Source organism: Macrobrachium rosenbergii, chromosome 14 (genome assembly GCF_040412425.1).
Source record: "Macrobrachium rosenbergii isolate ZJJX-2024 chromosome 14, ASM4041242v1, whole genome shotgun sequence".
NCBI lineage: Eukaryota > Metazoa > Arthropoda > Malacostraca > Decapoda > Palaemonidae > Macrobrachium > Macrobrachium rosenbergii.
The window spans coordinates 3518083-3540954 of NC_089754.1; the positions used below are offsets into that span (position 1 = coordinate 3518083).

The window sequence follows — 22872 nt, forward strand, 5'->3', positions numbered from 1 at the left end:
TGTAGGTTCTGACCAGTTTTGACTTTATTCCAAGCCACTGACAAAGGACTGATACATAATTGTTAGAAATTACAATATATATAGTACAGTAAACCTTTTGAGACTACAGATCCGCCACTGACAGGTGTCAAAGCAGGAGTACCTTTAAAACTCTTTAAGGCTTGTGGTATAAATCACAAAATACTCGCAAGAGACAATGCCAATAAACATACAGACCGTAGGAGACTACAAATCAACACCTGACAGTGTCAGAAGTTAATGAAAAATAAAAGAGATGAAAAGTAAAACAATGCGCAGAATAATTATGACTGAAAGCCAAATACGACATATGAAAATATGACTGTATATTAGTTGCGGAAAGATGATGAAACTGTATTTGAAAGATTTTGTCAATCTGAAAATAAAGCTTTAAGAAGAATTTTTAGAGTCAGATGGGAAATGCTAGAACAGATATTACCTAAGGACAACAATATGTAATGCAGTAAGCAAGACTCTTGTGATTCCGGATTCATGGCTTTGCCTATTTGTAGATTTCTCTGCGGAACATATGCACATTATTTGTGGAAAATTCGCCTATTTGCGGTATTTTTCTTATAGAAATATTCACAAATTACTGTATTTTCATATAATTTTCATGACCAAATGCACTTTTTGTGATAAAACTATTAAGATATTCAGATATAAGCATTTACAGTTTTTTTTTTGGTGTTCTGAGCTATCAAAATAGGCAGTCAAAAGTGTTTTAAAGGGGTTTTAAGTATTCACAGAGTTTAGGTATTTGCGGGGAGGTAGTGGTATGCATCCCCCGCCAACTCCGGGGGTCAACTGCACATTCATCAATGTGTGCATACCGCTTTCTTTAGCTACCTACCAGTTACAGCTGACAAATGTTTACAGTGGCTTACAAGGGATTTCTTGAATGGGCAGCAAAGTTAGCCTAGGTGTAAATGATGGGGAATACTATTCAAGATACTGTACAACAAAGTTGAAAAGATCACAACAATGGGGATGATATAGAATATTATTCAATCAAAAGTCCATTTCATAAAGGATAAATGCAATTTAGTAAGATAATCAATCTAAAGTAAACCCTCATACTAAGACATCAGCTATCCTAATGTTTGAATAATGTCAATTTTTGCTTAAACTAAATTAAGAGCCTAATACATTAGCTAAGTTATGAGTGGACTCAAACTCAACTTCCAATATATCAGATGAACTTCCTTTTTGTTCTTAGTAAACCATGTTACTTGGTTAGTTTCTTCTCTCAAGAGTCCTCCTGTGATGTCATGCTGACACTTAAGACATACTTGACCCCAAAAACAATATTGTGGGAATGAGTCGGCACCTACAAAGTAAGAGCGTCAAATGAAACAATTTAATAATAATAATAATAATAATAATAATAGGGTTAAACAGTGGTCTAGTGAATCTATTTAATGATAATACTACTACTACTACTACTACTACTACTACTACTACTACTACTACTACTACTAATAATAATAATAATAATAATAATAATAATAATAATAACAATAATAATAATTGGGTTAAACAGTGATTTGAAATAAACTTTGCCAAAAATCACCTAATTCAGCAAGCCTTCAGTAGCACGAACAATTTAATTATTTTTTTACAAGGTACCATTGTGCAAATAAACTTAAAATATAAAGATGGAAATAAGTTTCCATAAAAATTATTAATTACAATTAAGATGAATTGCTAAGAGTCACAGTACTTGGAATGTAATAATAAGTATGGCACACATGAATAACCAAGAGTAAACTCATAAATTAACCGAACACATAACACAGTGAATTAATTCACATGTTTTTGTTACTCAAATTCTTTTTGATTTTAAAATGCAATGAGTGCAGACAGGAAACAACAACATTAGCAACCTGGGAACAACAGCAACAACAATAATTAACGTACAAAGGTTATAAATGATGTTTTACATTACTATACATCCTATATGTCAGTAAGTACCGACCTTGCAGACCTGACAGATGATTCTCAGATTCATTCTGGCAAACAAAGTAGCTTTCATCACATGCTATTAGAACTAAATGCCCAGCTGAGCTAAATGAATGATAAAAATGACAATAAAATTTTTGAAAATTAATTACTCTGAGAACTTCATCATGTATAATGATACCGACACTGGCAGTTGTAACCTAGGGGCTGGTTATTTAATCTATCTCTTTACCCACCAGTGCCATAGTCCAATTACTGTCAACCACTATACATAACATTTACAGCACAAAAAATCAAGGCATGCAACGATTTCAGGTAAAGAAAAGACAGCACTCATTCACAACAACATGACCTTAGCATAGTCCTTCAGTTATCTAGTACAGTATAGTATATAAATTACAACTCTTTATAACTGCATACTGCAGATGATACTAAAGGCTCTTTGCTCAGCCGTTATGCTTTAAATCAATCTATTTTCGTCCAGTCCCTTGTCTCTAACTGGCTGTTCATTTTTTAACTGTACTGGGATCCATTGTTTAACTTGAACATTACAGCTAATCCTTTGGGTGAGCAATATGAGTCTAGAACTGTAATCTGGTGATATTAACCTGATTTATAATAATAATAATAATAATAATAATAATAATAATAATAATAATAATAATAATAATAATAATAATAATAATACCCAGTTTAATTAACCTTGCCATCTAGTTATGGTGCTCATTTAATATGAGTAATTTTTGTACTTTTCATTTTACTAACTTTTCCATCACAGTGTACTGATACATAAGGAATTTAATTTTTCAATGTTTCCTGTATTTATGAACCAATGACCTAACTACTACTTGTACATATAGATTCCTACACACATGAATTCCATAACAACAGGAGAGGTATAAAATACTCTATTATTAATTCCTGACAGTACATAAACATTTTACAGCACATGAAAGGTTGATGTAATTAGCCTTTAAACTCTGAAATGTTTCAGCTCACTCCAAAATTAAACCCAAGAGTATTTCAATTCACTTTATGTAAACGAAAAATGTTTCACACATTTCAAGGTTAATTAAATTATGGTGTCACTTCCTTAAAGCAAGACCACTAAGATATAAAACACTCATGAAACAGTCCAGTTTTACTAAGCTTGGGAGCTCTTGTGTCAAAGTTCACTTTTAAATACTGAAGTTCAACCTTACAAGACAATTCTTTTGCCATTACAAATTAGTGATTTTGCTCAGTAGTCTTACAAATCAGTAAATATCTTTTGAAAAATATCCATTTTGTACTTTGTTTCATAATCTGTTGATTCCTTTCAAGAAGCTTCAAGATACAAACCATTTTCTATATACACTACATAGGAATCTCCAGTTCATACTGTACTCATGCTTACACGTTCAAGCTTGCATGCAACCCAATACTGTACTACATATTACTACAACTTGAATATATTTCGCTACCATTCACTGCTGGATGAGGAGCTTCACTGGTTTCCATCCTCACATTCAGTTGCAGAATTATAATTTCAAAGTAAATGATCAAATCATTTACATCATTCTAGCATATTGTTCCACATCTTAAATGTAGTTGAAATAATTTGCATAAGGAAAATTAAAGTTTTAGTCAAACAAATGTATGGCACAGCAATTCTGATTTTAATTTTGCATACTTTAAACTTGTCATCTCTAATACATTTTACTCTAGAGTAAAACTTTAAAAACTGGTCATCTTTAATACATTTAATACTAGAGTAAAACTTTAAAAACTGAGACTAAATATAAATTCTTTCAATGTTTATCAAAATTTTCCACAATTTCAAGAATACTGATTTCCTCTTTCAGTGTATTATGACTATTCTATAAAAAAAATCCACCTGCTATTAATCACTATGTTTCATTCTAAACTGAAATTGCGACCTGAAAAGACAAAAAAATGGTTTTTATTAAAGTGCTATGCAAAAGTTCATGAGGAAAACCTAGTTACTGCAAGAAAAAATCAAAACTGTCTTATAATGAAAAGATTTGTTCATGCAAATCAATTAATTACACACATCTTTATTTGTGTGCAGAATATTCCCCACTTCACCAGGTTTTGTCTGTAAGAGAAGACGCTAAACTCAATGTGCATGCACCGTCTGGATTGTTAGGTATGCCTGAATCCACTTCCTCCTTTTCTGTGTGAGCTTTATGTTAATACATGTTGAGAGGAGGGCACACACTATATGATGAAGAAAACCATCACAATATAAAAATAGTATCTGCTCCATCACAACCTCATTAATCATATGTATTCACGACTTGCTGCCTCGATGGAGGCCAAGATGATGAAAACCCCAGCGTTTTTGCTCTTGTCTACATGATTCGGTGGAGCACCTGGGAACTGTAATGAGTCAGAAACCAAGTTTCTGGTAACACAAGTTTGTATGCAGTAAGGGTGAAAATCAGTGTGCAAAGCAACCTGTTTCTAAAAGTAAGATTCTTCAAATTTTGAATGGAAGTACACCTACTATCAAAATGAAAATATAGTATCAATAACCCTTGAAGTCAGTCTCTTGACAGATTCATGATTGAGAGAATAAAACAGGACATGATGAAGTGGAAGATGAAAGATCCCGTGCACTCCCCCTGCCCAGGTAAAGCATAAGTTCAGTAATTTACAAGATATGTCTCTGAAACAAGAGTAAAGGCAGACTTGAATGGCCATCTCCAAGAAAATTACATAACTAAAAATTATGCTTAAAACCAACCACTCAGAGAGTGCTTGCAGTCTTACCCATTCTGCTTCCCTTTCTGTCACATTACTGCAGGCTCTCAAAATCACTTAGCTTACCAAGTCAATAAGAATTTGCCCCTTCCTTTGCCTCTGTGGAGAGGAATAACCTGAAGATGTCACTCCTGTGAAGCTTCTGGTCCCCAGGTTGCGCTGGGGGTTCCATTCCAGTGCCGCAGTGTAAGCCAAAAAATGGCATAACCCAAGACATCGTCAAATTGTAAGAAAAACTTACTTTTAATGCTTTGGGTGTTTTGAAAATGTAGCAACCTGCATTTTTATTGAGTTTTTTATAAAACAAAAAAAGGAAATTTTGACCATTCTGCCATTTCAGAGCCATACTTCTTCAGTCAGATCAGCGTCGTTAACCCGGAACATGCGTTGTAACCCGGGAAATAATTTTTTATGAATACACTTGAATAGTGTCATAAACTCTGAACGTCACAAGCCGAGTCCGGCATAACCGGGGGACTGCCTGTATGGGCAAATTAAGAGGTCCTCTTCATATCTGGTGATGGAAGGCAAGGATGAAATGGTGAAGTGTGCTATGGAATAGCCCTTGATGCTAGTTGTTGGAGGGTTTAATACATCACCAGCAAATGACATTACAGTACCACTGATAGCCACTACTGTTTGTGAACTTTACTGACCCCATCTTGAGTATGCATGTAGCAAAAGAAAGACTTCATGTACCAAAGAAGCAAAGAAGTGTCCTGAAGTAGCTTGTAACGAGGCTTCAAAAAACCTAAAGGACCAGGGCAGACCCAAAGTTGATAGGTTTGAGCAACCCAACGGTGACATTTTTTTTATAAAGCTGGGTGAGCTTCAACTTCACTGAAGAACCCATGTTGAGGCCATGAAGTTCCAAACCCTACAAAGGGGAAAAACTTAACGCCTTGATGGTGAAGACAAACACCTTCCTGTGCCAGGCATGAAGAAGAGGATAGTTGGCAATTGAAGGTGTAATAGAGGTGACAGATCAATACCCTTTTCATTACAACAATTACAGATTTGGTTCCATTTGGCCTGGCAGAAGTATTTAGCAAAATAAAAAAAAAAAAACTTGAAAATACTCAAGAAACATCCCATAAAAACAACTATCCAGTGCTCATCATCCTGACAAACCAGAAAACCATACGCTTAACAAGGGACACAGTTCAAATGGTAGAACAAGTATGCCACTCTTTTCTGAAAGTACAGTAACTTCATGCGAATCTCAAGCAATTCCCTTGGATGCTCTCTCCACTCCCCAACAGCTGACTTGCCTGACAGATCCCACAAGCTCACCACTGCCCCACATGAACCAGCTTGAAGCTGGAACCTGTCTTGATCAGTATGCCATATGCCCTTGGGAAAAAGTAAAAAAAGACTGCAAAGCAAGAGGCATTGGAAAATTCCTAACAAGCTTGAATTGGTTTTGGATTTTGTAACTATTATCTAAAACAAATTTTCATTTCATCTCTATCTCCCTTTCATTATTCTTTCATCCTTTGGTATACTCAAATACTAAACTGATATCAACATCTTTGACACATACCACAGTAATTTGCCTTTGAGTCTTTAAACAGCTTTTAGTAAATTCATTACATTTGATTTATAGTGAGTTTTTAAATCAGTCCTTTCTCTCTCTCTCACCTAAGTATTAGTAAGTCATAGTCCTTTGTCTTTTTATTACCTTTTATTATGTTTGAAATTTGTCCTTCTCTCTCTCTCTCTCTCTCTCTCTCTCTCTCTCTCTCTCTCTCTCTCTCTCTCTCTCTCTCTCAGAGTACATTGTCTCCATAGCTCATCTTTCTTGTTATGACTTGTTTTATAATAAGCAAGTTTCTCGTGGCAGTAACAGATTTATGCACATTTGAGTAATACCTGTTGTTGTTTTGTCCCTTTAATTTTGTTATCACATAAACAACATGATTACTGTAATTAATATTTTGGAATATGTTGCTTAAATCATATATCCATTCTTGTAAGCATTTATACACAACAGTATTTGCTACAATTACGTAATAATGCTCAACATAATATGACGTCTCCAGGCTGACTCTTCAAGATTCGTGTTCATAATCCAAAATCATTATTCATCATATACTGTATTCCTAAAATTCCTCATTCCCTTTTTTTCCAGTTAGTCACATTGCTTAATAATCATGTACTCTTGCAATTTTGGTACCCAATTAACGTTTGAATTATTAACCTCTATTACAATAATATTTATAAGTGGAATAGGTTAGGATTCCATTAATGCATTTGCAGCAAAAATAGAACATATGAATATGTACAGTGTTGTTTCCATATGCACGGTTGTGATTGCAGTAGTGTTTGCGTTATGCATTTGTGGTAAGTCCATCGCTCCAAGTAGCGACTGGAAATGCAACTGCAGTAACAGACAGCTCTGTGGTACCACTACATACCAGCGTCCACTTCATTGTTGCTGTACAAGTGGGCTTGGCTCTTTCGAAAATGCCGAGAGGAAAATATCAATTCTCAGTCATGAAGACTGAAAAACTGATTGAACTTTGCGTCAACAAGAGTGGCTGCATGACCCGGAATTGGCCCCCCTACAAGGATGTAACAATGGTCAATACTGTAACACATTGCTGATATTATGGGATGGGAGCATTTGGATGGTATTATTCAGGTACACACTATACAAATGAAAAGAAATATTTGATGTAATCAGGTGTACATCTAAAACTGCTGTAATGTTTGTTGTTTTATTCACCAAAACATGTTTCTTTTGTTTATTAGCCATTTTGCTTGAGAGACGAGTGAATCTTAAGATATTCCTAATCAATCACCATTAACAGAGTAGCACTTCCAAACATACAGGTACAGGAAACCAACCCAAAAATGTAAGACACTTATTTTTTTTGGTGTGCTTACAAACCAAACTTCGACTCTATCAAATTTAATCAGGCTTAACATAGCGTATGCCTATCCTTATCTCTTATCTTTCCCACAAGTGATAGTCATTAGCCTACTAAGTTAATACATACTGTAGATGTCATTATTTCATGTTTTCAGGAATTTTGTTGTTACATGTATAAATTGAGACAAACAACCATTGGCACATTAACTTCATTTCGTAAATAGGCATATTCTCTATATCCTGTCATTATGATCAGGACTAACAATAACAGGACTACAAGATGGGCTACAGCAGCCCATATACTGTATATGTCGTTAAAACTAGTCTACTCTACTGGATGTACTGTATACCATTTCCATTGCTCACAATAACAAATGATGTAATTGCATATGGAAAACAAAGGTAGAGCTAATCCAATATTAACTGGAACATTTAATTTCTTTTCATCTGAAAGGGCATTCTATACCATTTGTAACTGCATACAAACAAAATTATAATTTTACATTCATCTTTTCTAGCTCCTTTGGTTCACATTTTATCTCTTCATATCAGCTCTATACAACTTAACATCAACACACACACACACACACACACACACACACACACACACACACACACACACACACACACACATATATATATATATATATATATATATATACACATATAAACCATATATATATTTGTGGGGATCACCAGATTTGTGGGGATAACCATAACCCCCACTCGAATAGCTAAAATCCGTGAATACTTAAAACCCCTCTAAAAACACTTAGAACTGCCTATTTTGATAGTTTAAACACAAGAAAAACCGTCTAAAATTCCTTATACCCGAGTATTTTAATAGTTTTATCACAAAAAGTGCATTTAGTTATGAAAATGATATGACAATACAGTCATTAGTGAATATTTCTGCGTGAAAAATACCGCAAATGGGCGAATTTTCCACGAATAATGGGTAGATACGTTCCACAGAGAAATCTGCGAATATGTGAGTCCACGAATCGTGAAAACACGAATACGGGGGTTTACTGTGTATATATATATATATATTACAAATATTATACTGTTTGACCTCTCTGCTTTGAGCTAGTAAAAGTATAACCAAAAAAAGAAAGAAAAAACAAAGAAAGGAAAGTACCAAAAAGCTTCCTCTGTATACAACAGTGCGGGAGGGAAGCCGAGAGACAGTTGTTGTGTTCCAAAACCGCAGACCGTCTTCAGAAGGTTATAAGTTTAGTTTAGGGACCTATCCAACAGGGAAGGTTTTACTAGGGCCACCTTTAGTTAGGGTATCCCTTAAGCTCCCTTTTCACCAAAAAAACTTTGTACTGGCGAGTTTTGTTCTTTCAGGCTACCCACAGGTTACAAAGGGGGGGTGGGGGTGGGGGTTGTTTACAAGCAACCACCCACACGCATTCAACCACAAGTCAGCAGTCCAGTAGTCACTAGCAGTGAGAGTACAAGTGGTATCTCTCTCGCTCCCTTCTCCCCCTTGTCTTTCTAACTTTAGTAGAACCAACGAGGATCGATTCAATACACCCCGGGTATCAGATGCAAGTTAGCATAAGTGATCTACTATAAGGTAAGTCTAAAGATGACAATTACTCACTGTTCACCCTTTAGATCTACAACTTAATTTCTGTCTCAAGTTTCTCTCTTATCAGTCACTGACTAAGGAATCCTAGTGAAACCATATCCTATTTATGAAGTCAATTATATGAAGTACAATTAGTGTTGCTTAGTGAGATTGCATAAAGTATCCTCCATGGTGTTAACATAATGTCCTCCCTTTAAGATACACCCCTTGCAGTAACTGGGCACGCCTTGGAACCTGGTCATACCCTTGTTTGGAGGAGGAATAACCACAATATTCTAGAGAACCGCTTATAAGAGTGTCAGAGAGTGACTCAGCTGTTGCGTCATACCCTAAAGTAGGAGAAATATTATTGTCTGAAAGGGGATGAAGTTTGGAGCTGTTATTGGCTCATGTAGATTTTTCTTACTTCCATTCATTTTTCTTGTTGGACTAGATGGTTGAACAATGTGGTTTATTCAATTCATTTCTTTCAGAATCAAGATACTCAGTAACCTAGTTTCAACTGGCCACCAAATCTAATTAAGTTAATTATCTGTCTTTTTGGGTAACTTTTAGCCCTAACTGATAGGATTACATGGGTCTTAGATAAAGCAAGGCTATATAAATCACAGTAATTAATAATTAAACTCATCTGCCGAATGACCCAATAACAATATATATAGTATATATATATATATATATATATATATATATATATATATATATATATATATATATATATATATATATATATATATATATATATATATATATATATATATATATATATATATATATATATATATATATATATATTACTAAAGGACCTCATTCAAACTGGATGGTATCAAATGGAGTATTTATTCAGAAAAAGTAACTTTTTCTGAATAAATACTCCATTTGATGCCATCAGTTTGAATAGTCCTTTAATAATTCTACTAATGCACAGAACAATTGTGTAATTGATAAAATATATATATATATATATATATATATATATATATATATATATATATATATATACACACACACACACATATATATATATGTGTGTGTGTGTGTGTGTGTATATATATATATATATATATATATATATATATATATATATATATATATATATATATATATATATATATATATATATGTGTGTATATATATACATAATTTATATATATATATATATATACATATATATACATATTTTATAAATATTCACTGTTCGACCTCTCTTCCTTGCTTCTTAATCAATAATAAAAATTTACCTTTGTTAAAGTAAAGGGCAGAAAATGTAGGCTGCTAGCATGCGAAGGTGTGAGTGGGAGGCAGTGTTTTCAAATTAAAGCCATGGGTGAGACTTTTAGCTCAGAGGGTCACAGAGGAATACAGTTTTGTTAGGCCAGACCTTAGTTACATTGTTCTTAAACCCAGTTTCCTCTACCCTGTGTACTGGCAAGACTATTGTCATTTCAGGTCAAGCCCTGGCTAGGCGGAGTTTTCAAGCAAACAGTGAGCTACCCCACCATCATGAGACGCTAGGCTAAGCGCTGCCACAGCGCCCGGATGTGTCCAGGATGTCTTCCAAGCATCCTTTGTTTTCTCTCATTTTTCAAAATGAAAATTGTTATTCAACAGACAAAGGAATCTTATCGATCAGTGGACATTGTCTGATAAATGACAATTACTCCCAGTTCTCTTTCCCTTCAAATGAAGCTCTCATTTATCCTTGTTCAAATTTTCCTCTCTTAAACAGTCACTGACTAAGTAATCCTAGTAAAACATATCCCATTTATGAAGTCATCTATTAAGTACAATTACTGTTGTCTAGTGAAGTCACATAACTTATCCTCCGTGGTGTTAAAAGTATCATTCTTTACAAATTTCCCCTTTTGATTAATTAAAGGATGAGAGTTTATAGTGCAAGATTGTTATCTGATACGTCTTTTTCATATTACACCTTGTGTTGAACAAAAATCCTCTTTTATGAAGAATCTGCATCCTCAATGATGTTCCTTTGCAGTAAATGCCTGATAAATTCTTAGAACATTAATCAATCGTTCATTTTTTGCCCCTTCCCTAAGTTGAGTAATATGAGCTGCTGTTAGCTCACTGTAAATATTCCAGTTCATTTTATTTTCCTTCTGTTGAAACTAGTGTTTCAGTAGTTTGCTGAATTCATTTGTGGTTGGAATTGTTCTATTCTTTGTTAACTAGTGTTAACTGGCACCTGATCTATTCAATATCTGTTTAGAGTTAATTTCTGCCTTAATTGACAGAATGTCTTAGGTAAAGCAAGACTTACAAATTAAATTAAGTAATCTTTAAACTCATTAGTTGAATGACACACAATATATATATATTATATATATGTCTATATATAGTATATATATATATATATATATATATTTATATATATATATATATATATTGTTCTATATATATATATATATAATATATATAAATTCTGATAAGAAACTGAAACATTCAGGGATTAAATAACCAAATAAACTAGGATGGTAGTTTTGAGGTCGACGAGACCAAGCCCAAGCTCCTCCCCATTTTAATTATCCCTGGAGAGAACAGCTGGGCCGCACCCCTCTGACAATCCTTGCTCTGTTCTTCTTTCTTGCAGATTTCTTTTGTATTCCAGAATCATACAATGAGAGAGATCACTGAAGGGCATCCATTTGTAGAGGGAGATGTGATGACTGACCCAAGCTAGTCATTATCGGTCCAAGCAAGATATTTCAAGCCTTTTTAACAGTGCATCTCCAGGGTGGACCTCCTCACCTGTGACAGCTGACAGTAAGCGCTCATTGATTCCGCCTGCTCAACTCTACAAAAGGAAGAGCTCCACTCATGCTTTTACTAGAGCATAAAAACATCAGACGTCTGGAGAGCGAGAAACTTAACCTTATCTTTTTCTCTACCCTTTTAACCTTTCATTGTTCCTTCCCTTGCCAAACTACAAGTGCTGTGTAAAATCTTTGTAAAGTGTTTTCTTGAATTTAGTGAATTAATGGGTTTTCTTAGCAGTAACACTGGATTATTTAAACTTGAATCCTGCTATTTCTTGTGTACATAGGACATCCAGACTGAGGTAATTTATACTCATCAGACATTTCTGCATTTTCAGGAGTGAATTTAGCGTTATTTGATTAATTAAATTCTTTAACAGGCAAAAATGAATTCAACACCAATGATATCCGTTGCCCTTCACAGTAATTGAGTTACCTGGGGAAGATTCAACATACAGTAAACCCCATTGTTTCACATCGTGGACTCAGTGATTATGTTGTTTAGCTTATCTTATTTTCAGGAAAATCGCCCATTTGCGTGTTTTTCTATAAGTTATCTATAAAAATAACAAGAACTGGGGATTAGATTTTTTCCGTTTTTTCATAGAGCAATTCTGTAATATTATTTTGTATAATAACATTACAATTTACAGTAATATTAAATAATAATAATAATAACAATCGTAATACTTACACATAACCTTAATAATACATAATATTAAATTAAAAGTACTCTTTGAATGCTGATTATAGATGATGATGATATTAGCCAGCAGTTCAATGAATTCGCTAAGATATGACTGCACAGCAAAAACACCTCCTCTGAGGGAGATCATCTTCAGGAGGTGCTTTGTCAGGGTTTTGTGCCATCAAGTTGTATTTGAACATGGCAATGAAAAGTAGGGCTGCATGAGCCTGGCATTCATTTTCATTATCATCCCTACCTTTATCACTGTCTGCAGCTGCCTGGCTTTCTTAAGAAATTTGTACAGACCATGAAATTATTCAAAATCAGGTCTGTTGGTCATACAGAGGGCAGTAGGTCTTTGCATTAAAGGCCATCACAAGGTTTCTACCATCTATATTCCTTCTCAATGAGATTGCATATCTACATAACAAGCTACTTCTGTGGCTTTTGCCTTCACATAACATTACAGTAATGTCTGCCCTCTCCTCAGTGTCTAAACTGATAATTGCCAGAAGCCTGGCAGGCATTAGGAGGCATCTTAGGTCACAATTCAAAAAATATTAGTTGTAGTAGTTCTACATAAAACATTGCACAACAGAGAGATATCAGTGAACTGAGATGCTGGGTCATTTGCCAATTATCAGGAGAGGCATGAGCACACAGTACTAATGCACTATGTATAACATTGATATTCTGCGCATACTGTACATTTTATTAGATGTTTTGTTGTAGGATTATTTTTAAATATTACATACATGAAGTGTTCTAGGATGATAAGTAGTCCCCAAAAGATTATGCAGGACAACGGGACTGGCAGGGAACATGTTTATGTACATCTGCAGGGTGTATGCACTGAGTATAAAAAGTACTATAAAAATATATTAATCCATACACAGCAAATTTCAGTAACATGTATTCTTTTTTTCTTAAAAGGTGCTTTACCCAAGCCAGAAAGAGAAAAAAATGCATCCTGGGATGATGTAACCCAGGTGCAATGATCTTTTAGGTGATGATAAAAGCAGCCAATAAACCATTAAATAAGAGCTCACTGGCTGTGCACTTGGCGAATTGGCTGAATCTCAGTCCCATTTTCGGAAGATGGAATTGTGGGAGCTGCATCAAAACCCTCTGTTAAAAGTAACATCTTCTGATCGGGTGTAATTGCAGATCTTTGCATGTCGGTTTTAATCTATGTGTATCAGTGCTAATTGTGCCTTAAAATGCCTCCTAAAAAATGTTCTGCTCCTTCTAAGGCTTTAGACAAAGAGCCTAAATGCAAGAAATGGTACTTGATGAGAAAAAACTCAATATGTTGAACAAAGGGAAAACTTTCCTGCACAGGAGGCCACCATTTTAATGTTAGTCAGTTTACATAAAGAAGAAAGAGGTGAGAAAGGCTGTAAGTATGAGTTCTTCGGTAGTGTGAAAGCAGTTTCGACAGTGCGGGATAAGACAATTGTTAAGATTGAATCTGCACTCGCATTTTGGATGAAGGACTGCTGTAAGAACATCCCCTCGACTCCAACATCATTCACCAAAAAGTGCAACAACTATACCAGCAGTATCGACTGCTATGGGAGGTGATGATGTACAGGCACAGGAAGGCGATGACGAAGACGAATTAGAATTCTTAGACTTCGATGAACCCACGGCAGAAGAAGAAGAGAGAGGAGGAGGAGGAAGAGCCACAAGCAGGACCTTCATCAGCTCCCCAAGGTTTCCAGGGCAGCAAGGGGTGGTTCCACCAGTTTCAAAAGTGGTTCCACCTAAAGTCTGTTTCTCTGCATAGGGAAGCAGCATCCACATGTACGGAAGCCACCGCAAAATATCCAAAGACCTTCAAGAAACTCATAAAGGAGAAGGGCTGCCATCCAGAACAGGTGTTCAATATGGACAAGACTAGTCTGTTCTGGAAAAAGATGCCATCCCGGGCATACCTCATGAAGGACGAAGTCAAAGACCCTGGATTTAAGGCCCAGAAGGATAAGGTTACCCTCCTAATATGTGGGAATGGGGCTGGCTTCATGTTGAAACCATGCTTTATTTATAAGGCTGCAAACTCCCAGGCCCTCAAGAATAAGAACAAGGCATTGCTGCCAGTGTTCTGGATGCATAACCCCTAGGTCTGGATCACCAAAGTCCTTACAAATCAATAGTTCCATCAGAGCTTCATCCTTCAAGTTAGGCAATACCTGAGCGACTTGGACATGGAGTTCAAGGTGTTGCTGATTATGGATAATGCTGGTGGCCACCCTCTGGATCTTTATTACCAGGAAGTACGGCTCAAGTTCCTCCCTCCCAACACCACCTCTCTCCCCCAGCCTAGGGACCAGGGCATGATCCGTGCCTTCAAGGCACTCTGCCCCCAGACCTCCCTCCAGCACCTTGTGAATGCAATGGACGCTGACAGTGAATTTTTGCTGAAGGGCAACTGGTGTAAATTCACAATTGCCACGTCTGTCCATCATCGACCGATTGTTAAAGGAAATAAAGGAGACCCTGAATGCATGCTGGAGCAAGTTGTGGCTGGAGTGTGTTCACGATTATAAGGGCTTCTTTCCTGAAGACATTCAACATTCAGTCATTGGTAAGGCAGTCCAGTTGGTGAGGATTCTATGTGGAGAAGGCTTCGAAGACATCACCGAGGATGAAGTCGGCACATTAATTGATGCCCCACTCTGACCCCCTGATGGACCAGATTTGGAAGAGCTGATGCCAGGTTCTGGGAAGGAGGAGGAGGAGGAGGAGGAGGAGGAGGAGGATGAGGGCCTGACTTTGGAACATGTGTCCCAAATTAAAAGGATAATTAAGGAGGTGCAGGAGATGGTTTCAACATGGGATCCTTATATGGAACACTCCTTAAAGTTTTCAAATATCCTTGATCTGGCATTGGAGCCCTATAATCAAGCCCTGTCAGCATGAAGCAGCAGCGGCAGTAGCTGCCTATCACTATGTTTATTAAACGTACAAAGAAGGACCCTCAAAGCCTCCCAAATCCCTGAAGAAGTGCCTCCCCAATCGCCTGAAGTAGTGCCTCTCGAAGCACTGAAGAAGTGCCTCTCCAATCACCTGAAGTAGTGCCTCCCTAAGCCTCTGAAGAAGTGCCTTCCGAAATCCCTGACGAAGCACCTCCTGAGGGCGAAGAGGCACCCTCAGAGCAGTTGTAACTCCTCTGCTTTGCTGTGCAGTCATATCTTCATCATCATTCACTGGGATGCAGTGCTAATTTACCATCATCATCTTTAATCAACATTAATCACTGGTGAGTACCTGTATGATTTATGTAATTTTAATATGTACGTAGTATCAAATTTCTTATGTGCATATGCATGTGTTTTCTCTCTCTCTCTCTCTCTCTCTCTCTCTCTCTTGTCTCTCTCTCTTGTGAATTACCAATGTTTCCCCTGTGATCTGACTGCTGACCGTTTATATGCCTCGGGGCACCCACCTCTCCCTTACTGCAAAGGCACCAAAAACGAGGTCATGGAATCCTAGCCTTTACTTTTATGTAGGTTATAGCTTGTGACTGGTGAAAATATTAATTCCAGATAAACCTTTCTTAATATTAAACTGATAAAGACAGTCCTGATAAGGGAAGTTAGTTTGATTCACAGTTTTCCTGCTATTATCACTAAGTTAATGGGTTATAGTTGACCAAATACCATTGGTTCTCTTGGTTGTCTTTTGTTGTGTTCTTCGCTCCTAGCTTCAGCTGACCTGAATGATTTGAAATTTTTTCTTAATCTATAATTAGGGGAGCTTAGGTAAGCTACGAGTTGCAGTTCTTTAGTTTAGCAGGTTTTGAACTTTATTACAATTTTGTGGTTTTTACTACTGTTTGGATTTGTTTAATATACACTTTTGAACATTCTTCAATACCATCCCAAATGTTTTTGTGTAAAGTGGGAGAACATGGGAAATGCAGCCTATTTCCCCAATGCCTTCACCCCTTTTTATTTCTTTAGTGAGAGATCCATATCTTTTCCTCTTCCTTTATTTGTTTTCTCCAACAGGTTATTGGGATGTTAAAGTTTTGAGGATTCTGCAAAAGATTAAGTATGCTTCTTAATATCATGCATATTAGTTGAGTTGTTGAAACTCAACCTCTGATTAAAAATTTTAGAAAAGGCTACTTCCAGAAAACTTAGCTATAGGTTGATAACTTGGCCACACTCAGATTTGACTTGAATCAATTGAGGGTTGAGTACTTGGATAAATGCCTCGTTTCCTCCACCCTTCTGCTTTGCAATTTCATCAAGTTACTATGCCAGCTGCCTTTAATCAATCAGTCACTCTTCATAATCAGATATACTGGTGCTGGTGATGACCAATGACTTTCCCTTCACCGTTTGACCTGGCTACAGAGTATCTTCACCCAAACCTAACTAATCTGCAGTAACTGACTGGCAATTGTTTCTACCTTCAAGATAAAAAAAAAATAATCTGTTTTATTTAGTTTGCCAGAATTACTTCTGTGTATGCAAGTTTTGTTGCACCTGAACAACAGAATTATCTATGACTGTTTGTCTTGCTATTCAGTTCTCTAACTATTACACCACTATGCACATGTGGGGTTTTACCCAGTTGCACCTTTAGGTCCTTATACTTTGTATCATTCAATATCTGGGTCTCTTTATCTTGCCATTCAATCTTTCCAACCTCCTCTTTCCTGCAAGGTCTTGATTATCAATATATCAGTATGGAATACCACTACTGGGATTGATGTTCATATTAGAGGTGGTCTTGTCAGCCCCTTGATAATCTCTGTACCTGAGAAAAATTAATATAATTTCTCATACTGATTTAATACTTTTGAGTGCAGAGCTGCCTCCAGGGTCAGCCCATGGACTCTAGGAGAGGAGGTGGACATTCGGGAGTCAAGTTCCCAGAGATACCAATTAAAATGTGAATTTCATGATAAGTTTATAGTATCTTAAGAGATTTTCAAGGTCCTATTTTCTTCTTAATCAGCATTATGGGTGTTTCAAATCATGATCTAAGTATCCTGTACCAATGATGACTTCAAGCAAAGAAAAGGTCAACATGGCACAAGCTAAAACAAATGGCTCACTGTTAGCAACAATGGGCCTCTGGCTTCCTCTAAACCAAGATCAGTCTGGAATTGGATCAAGGAGGAAAAATGTTGAAGAGAAAATGCAAAAAAACTTTTAAAAATGAAGTAATGAAAAATCCTTAATCTTCAAATTAGATAAGCAATAATCATGACAAATGTTTGAAGTACACAGACAGTTAACTTGGTGCTCATGTAGAGAACCTAAACTGTCCCATGGGTGATTTTAGTAAGGGGTGTATTAAAAGAGTACAGACACCTGGTGAAATAAGTCAGTTCCAATGCCTGAATACTATCAACAGTAATAAACTAGATGCACATCTCACCTAATCAAACTTTCAGTTACACTAAAGGTGACAGTGTTTTCAACAGAATTAAAGACATTTTCTGAGTAAAAATTCCTTAAAGAATTTAAAAGGCAAAATGTCCCTGAGGCAAAGTAAAATAGAATAATATACCTATAACCACCATGTACTAATACTAACTTTTGAGTTCCTGAAATTCCCACAAATATCAGGAGCCTGGTACAAAATCAAAGTACAGTCATATATCCCATTCCTCAGGAGGTGACATTTTTACTGCCAATCATAAGATCACCTAAATACGCCTTACTATAGAGAAATACAATGTGGACTAGAAGCATGTCTTTACTGTGGAAATGAGATTCCTAGGACAGAAGGTGGAGAATAACGAAGGCAACAATTATTTTGTGTTCCTGTATTGTTATCTGAGTTCTGTAAAGTGCACACAGTGACCCTTCACCCACTTATGCTTCCACTCGGTGCTCAGTCTGGTAGACCCTCTCCCTAGGGGTCTCCTCTTCTAACACAACAAAAGTGAAGTATCCAATACTTACTTTCTCTGAGAGGTTCCAGTCCCTCAGTAGCTATGATATTTAGAACTCAGGGACTATTTACATTACTAGGAACAGATGCAAGAGCTCCTGTAATTTAGATTTCTATGAGTACCACCAAGTACATTGTTTTTCTAAAGTTTCTAGCGTGCTGTCCCCCAAGATTGGTGGACTCTATGGATTTTTATGTCAACATAGTATCTTTGCAGATGAATGCAAGCTCAGTATTATAGTGGCTGTTCCAAAGAGTGGCATATCTGCAAACTGCAGTAACTGAGGGGTAATTTTTATTCTCCCAGTGCTCTCCAAAGTTGCAGATAAACTTATTTTTAAGTCACTTTACATGTATGTGGAGTCAAAAGGACTGTTGGTTGATAGTCAATATCCATAGAAGAAACAGTTAAGTACCTGCAATGCTCTTTTATCGAGTTGACATGCAATTAAAAAGAGAACCATGATATGAATTTGAATATAGAGTATTCAAACAGATTTTAGTGCTGCTTCCAGTTTAGTAAACCATACAGCACTTATATTTAAACTTCAGAATCTTGAGGTGGGTGGCTATGCTTTAGGATTACTTCAAGATTCCCTTACAGGCAGGCAGCAACAAATTGCTGCTGATGGGATCTTACGCAAACCAAGACCTACTGTGTCTGGAGTTCTACATGGTATTGTTCTTGGTCCACTGTTATTTTTAGTGCATACAAGTGATATGGTTGTTGGCCTGGAAAACAAAATTGTTCAGTATGCCAATGATGCATTACTTGTGAGTGCAGTAAAGTCTCCACTTATGAGAAATGAAGCTGCTCTTAGTCTCAATCGTGGCATGGAGCAGATTAGTGAATAGTGCAGTCGGTGGGGTATGAGGCTGAACTCCAGTAAAATGAAAAGACTATAAATACTCCATCCCTTCCTCCCCTTCAGGTGGATGGGACTGTGCTTAATGAATCTGAAGCTTGAACTATGCTTGGAGTAGCTTCTGACTCACACCTTACTTTTGAGAAACATCTGATGAAAGTGTCAGCAAATGCTGCATAGAAGTCAGGTATTGCGCATAGGGCCTCATATATTTATAACAGTGATAAAATCGATGCAATGATTTTAAATGTCATTTGTCCTTCCTTACTAGGATACTGTTTCCCGGTGTGGATGTCTGCCTCTACCAGAGATTATATCTTTCAAACAGAGTGGGTCACTGTGATTGGCTTCTGTTTCCTAACATTAGCATTTATGACTTGGACCATCGATGGATGGTCTTCGTTTATCAGTTTTTCATGATTTGTTACAAGTTAAGAGATCTTTTGCATTCACAATTGATTCCTGATCCTTTTTTCCCGCAGAGAGCAACCACATTTGCTGAACAGCAGGAGCAATATGCATTAAATGTACCTACTGTTTAATTTCTCAGTTCCTGAAGACCTTTATTCCTCATGCCGTTGGACTGTGGAACAGTCTCCCTGAGGATGTTGTGCAACTGGAACATCAGAAGTTCAAGTAAAGATGCACTGCATTACTGCACTACCTTAAAGCAAACCCACTTGTATTTCATAATTTATTTACATTTTTATCTATTCATTTGATTAATTTGTTCATTCATTTTTCTTTTCTAATACATAATCTCTTCTTTCTGTTACTTCTTTCAAATGAATCCATGAAGTGGGGCCATACAAATAATAAACAGCACCATATACAAAAGTAATAGCACCTGCACTGCTATGCTGCAGGCACTACAACCAAAGAATCATCCAGATAAAGCTGCAGCAATGCATGCAATAAATATATTTAATGACAATATGATGTCTCACTCCAGATAAATTTTTAAAACGCAGGTAAACGTGTCTTTGGACAGGTTCTTAGTGATACAGACAATGTAACCACAGCAACGTCCTAGTGTATGTTGACAGAATAACCTAGATGAAGTGGCCCAGAGGTTCATTAACTTTCTCACCGTCTTCCTCATACAACTAATAGAGTCCTTAACAAAGGTAAAGTAAAATTTAACCATTCGTTTATTCTATTTGTTAGATCTTGCATATTTATTTCTTATTCTTTTTCAGCCTGTGAGATTGTGTATATATATATGCATATATACATGTGCATATATATGTATGCTCTCTATGTATGTTATATATGTACATATATATATATATATGTAATATATATATACATATATAGACTATTTGTAATATATACATATATACATGTATATACATATATAATATATATATATATAAATATATATATATATATATATATATATATAACCCATTACCAGTCAAGGGATGTATGAGTGATCCTTTAATATCCAAAGGAAACTTGTAAATTGTTTAAATTTTAAGGTAGGCAGTAGAGATGTATGAAACTAGTTATCATATCTGTAAGCAGTAAGGGGGGCAACAGTAGTAATGAATTTTAAACTCCTTACTCTGACACCTGTCAGGTATTTTTCTGATGTAAGCCTCTGGTGGATTTGTTTATCAGTATTGTCCCCTGAGAACATTGTGATTTTTAGCCAAATGAGTTTTGAAGGCCACTCCTACACTGACTTTGCAGCCTGTGGGTGAATGGAGTCTAACGGTTGTGTATGTTTGTCAATTACCATTCTGTACTATATATATAAGTATTTGTGACTTCTAATACTCTGTATCAGTCACTCCATCAATGAAAGCTTGGAAATGTGTGTGTGTGTATATATATATATTATATATTATATATATATATATATATATATATATATACACATACACACACATATATATATACATGTATACATATATATATGTATACATATATAATATATATATATATACTTACAATATACTGTATGCATATATATATACATATATGTGTGTGTGTGTGTGTGTGTGTATATATTCAGTAAGCTGCAAACATCCTTTAATATCAATTTGGTCTACCTTGGGAATAATATATTTTCATATATGTTGCAGAGAATTTTAGTTGATAAACTAAGTTCATGCGTCTGCGTGGGCTCCGAACCGAGTCAAGAACTCCAGGACTACAGTGGGGTAAAGCAACCCACGCGGCCAGTGGGTTGGCGTCCGTAGTCTGAGTTCTTGACCATTAACCGAAAACATTATCAGCAAATCGCCGGTAGCATATATAATATATTATTTCAGGTAAGCGATGAATCAGTAAAGTTAATTACAACTTACTATTTATATATGAATCACAGTGATGTGATAAAAAGTCATATATATATATATATATAACCTTATGTATATATATATATATATAACCATATATACAGGTAATCCCGCTTACCAGCGACATCGGTTTCAGGGCAATGTGGTTTCACGGCATGTTAACTGGATTTTTAGCGTGATCTCTGGTTATGGCCGATCTCAGTTAGGTGCGATCTCTGCATAATGGAGGCACTGATCTCTCATAACCACAGCTCCTATATCCAATTGATAGTTGCCGTTAAGCGGATTATTAGAGCTATCATCGCTGATTTTAGTTAGTGGCAATTTTCGGTTAGCGATTGCTCAGCCAGAATGGAACTCCTGCCGTTAACTCAGGAATGCCTGTATGTATGTATATATAATATATATTATATATATATATAATAATATATATATATATACATACATATACTCATACATATATATATATATATATATATATAATATATATATATATATATATATATATATATAGTAAATCCGGGATTCGCACTCACAATTTGCGGACTCAGCAATTCACAGAATTTTTCTGTGGAACCTAAATTATTTGTGGGAAAACTCACCCATTCATGGATTTTTCATAGATCAATATTCTGTATATTCAAATTTGTTTTGTAACTAAATATTGCACTGCACCTAAATATAAATTTCATGATAAAATAATGATTTATAGTACTAATTTTCAAGTATTAATATTAAGTTTAATAAGATTAAATAATAACATTAAATAATAAAAATAATAATTCTCTCTCCCTCTCTATCTCTCCTTCCTTTCTCAGCTCTCTCTCTCTCTCTCTCTCTCTCTCTCTTACTGAGATGTGAGACTTTTTATGCATATGTGATATATATGCTTATTTGTTTTGTATGATAAATAAATGATTTACTAATTTTCAAATATCAATATTAATAATGTACTAAACACAGCAAAATATCAATTCATTAAAGAAAATAATGAATTAGTAAGATTTTAGTTCAATGTAAATTCTTTCCCTCATTTTTTTCCAAAGCTTTGGAGTGAGGGGGTTGTAACCTGTCAAATATGTCAAATATCTTGACTTACTG

The 22872-nt window shown here is 35.7% G+C and overlaps 1 protein-coding gene across 1 annotated transcript in view; it reads right to left on the reverse strand.

The window, feature by feature from the left end:
* The window catches only part of Fibp (acidic fibroblast growth factor intracellular-binding protein), a 657671-nt gene continuing 634799 nt past the window's right edge, over positions 1–22872 (reverse strand). Inside the window, 1 exon segment of the mRNA XM_067115847.1 lies at positions 1–1348. Coding sequence (XP_066971948.1) covers positions 1300–1348 — 49 coding nt within the window. The 3' untranslated portion in view covers positions 1–1299.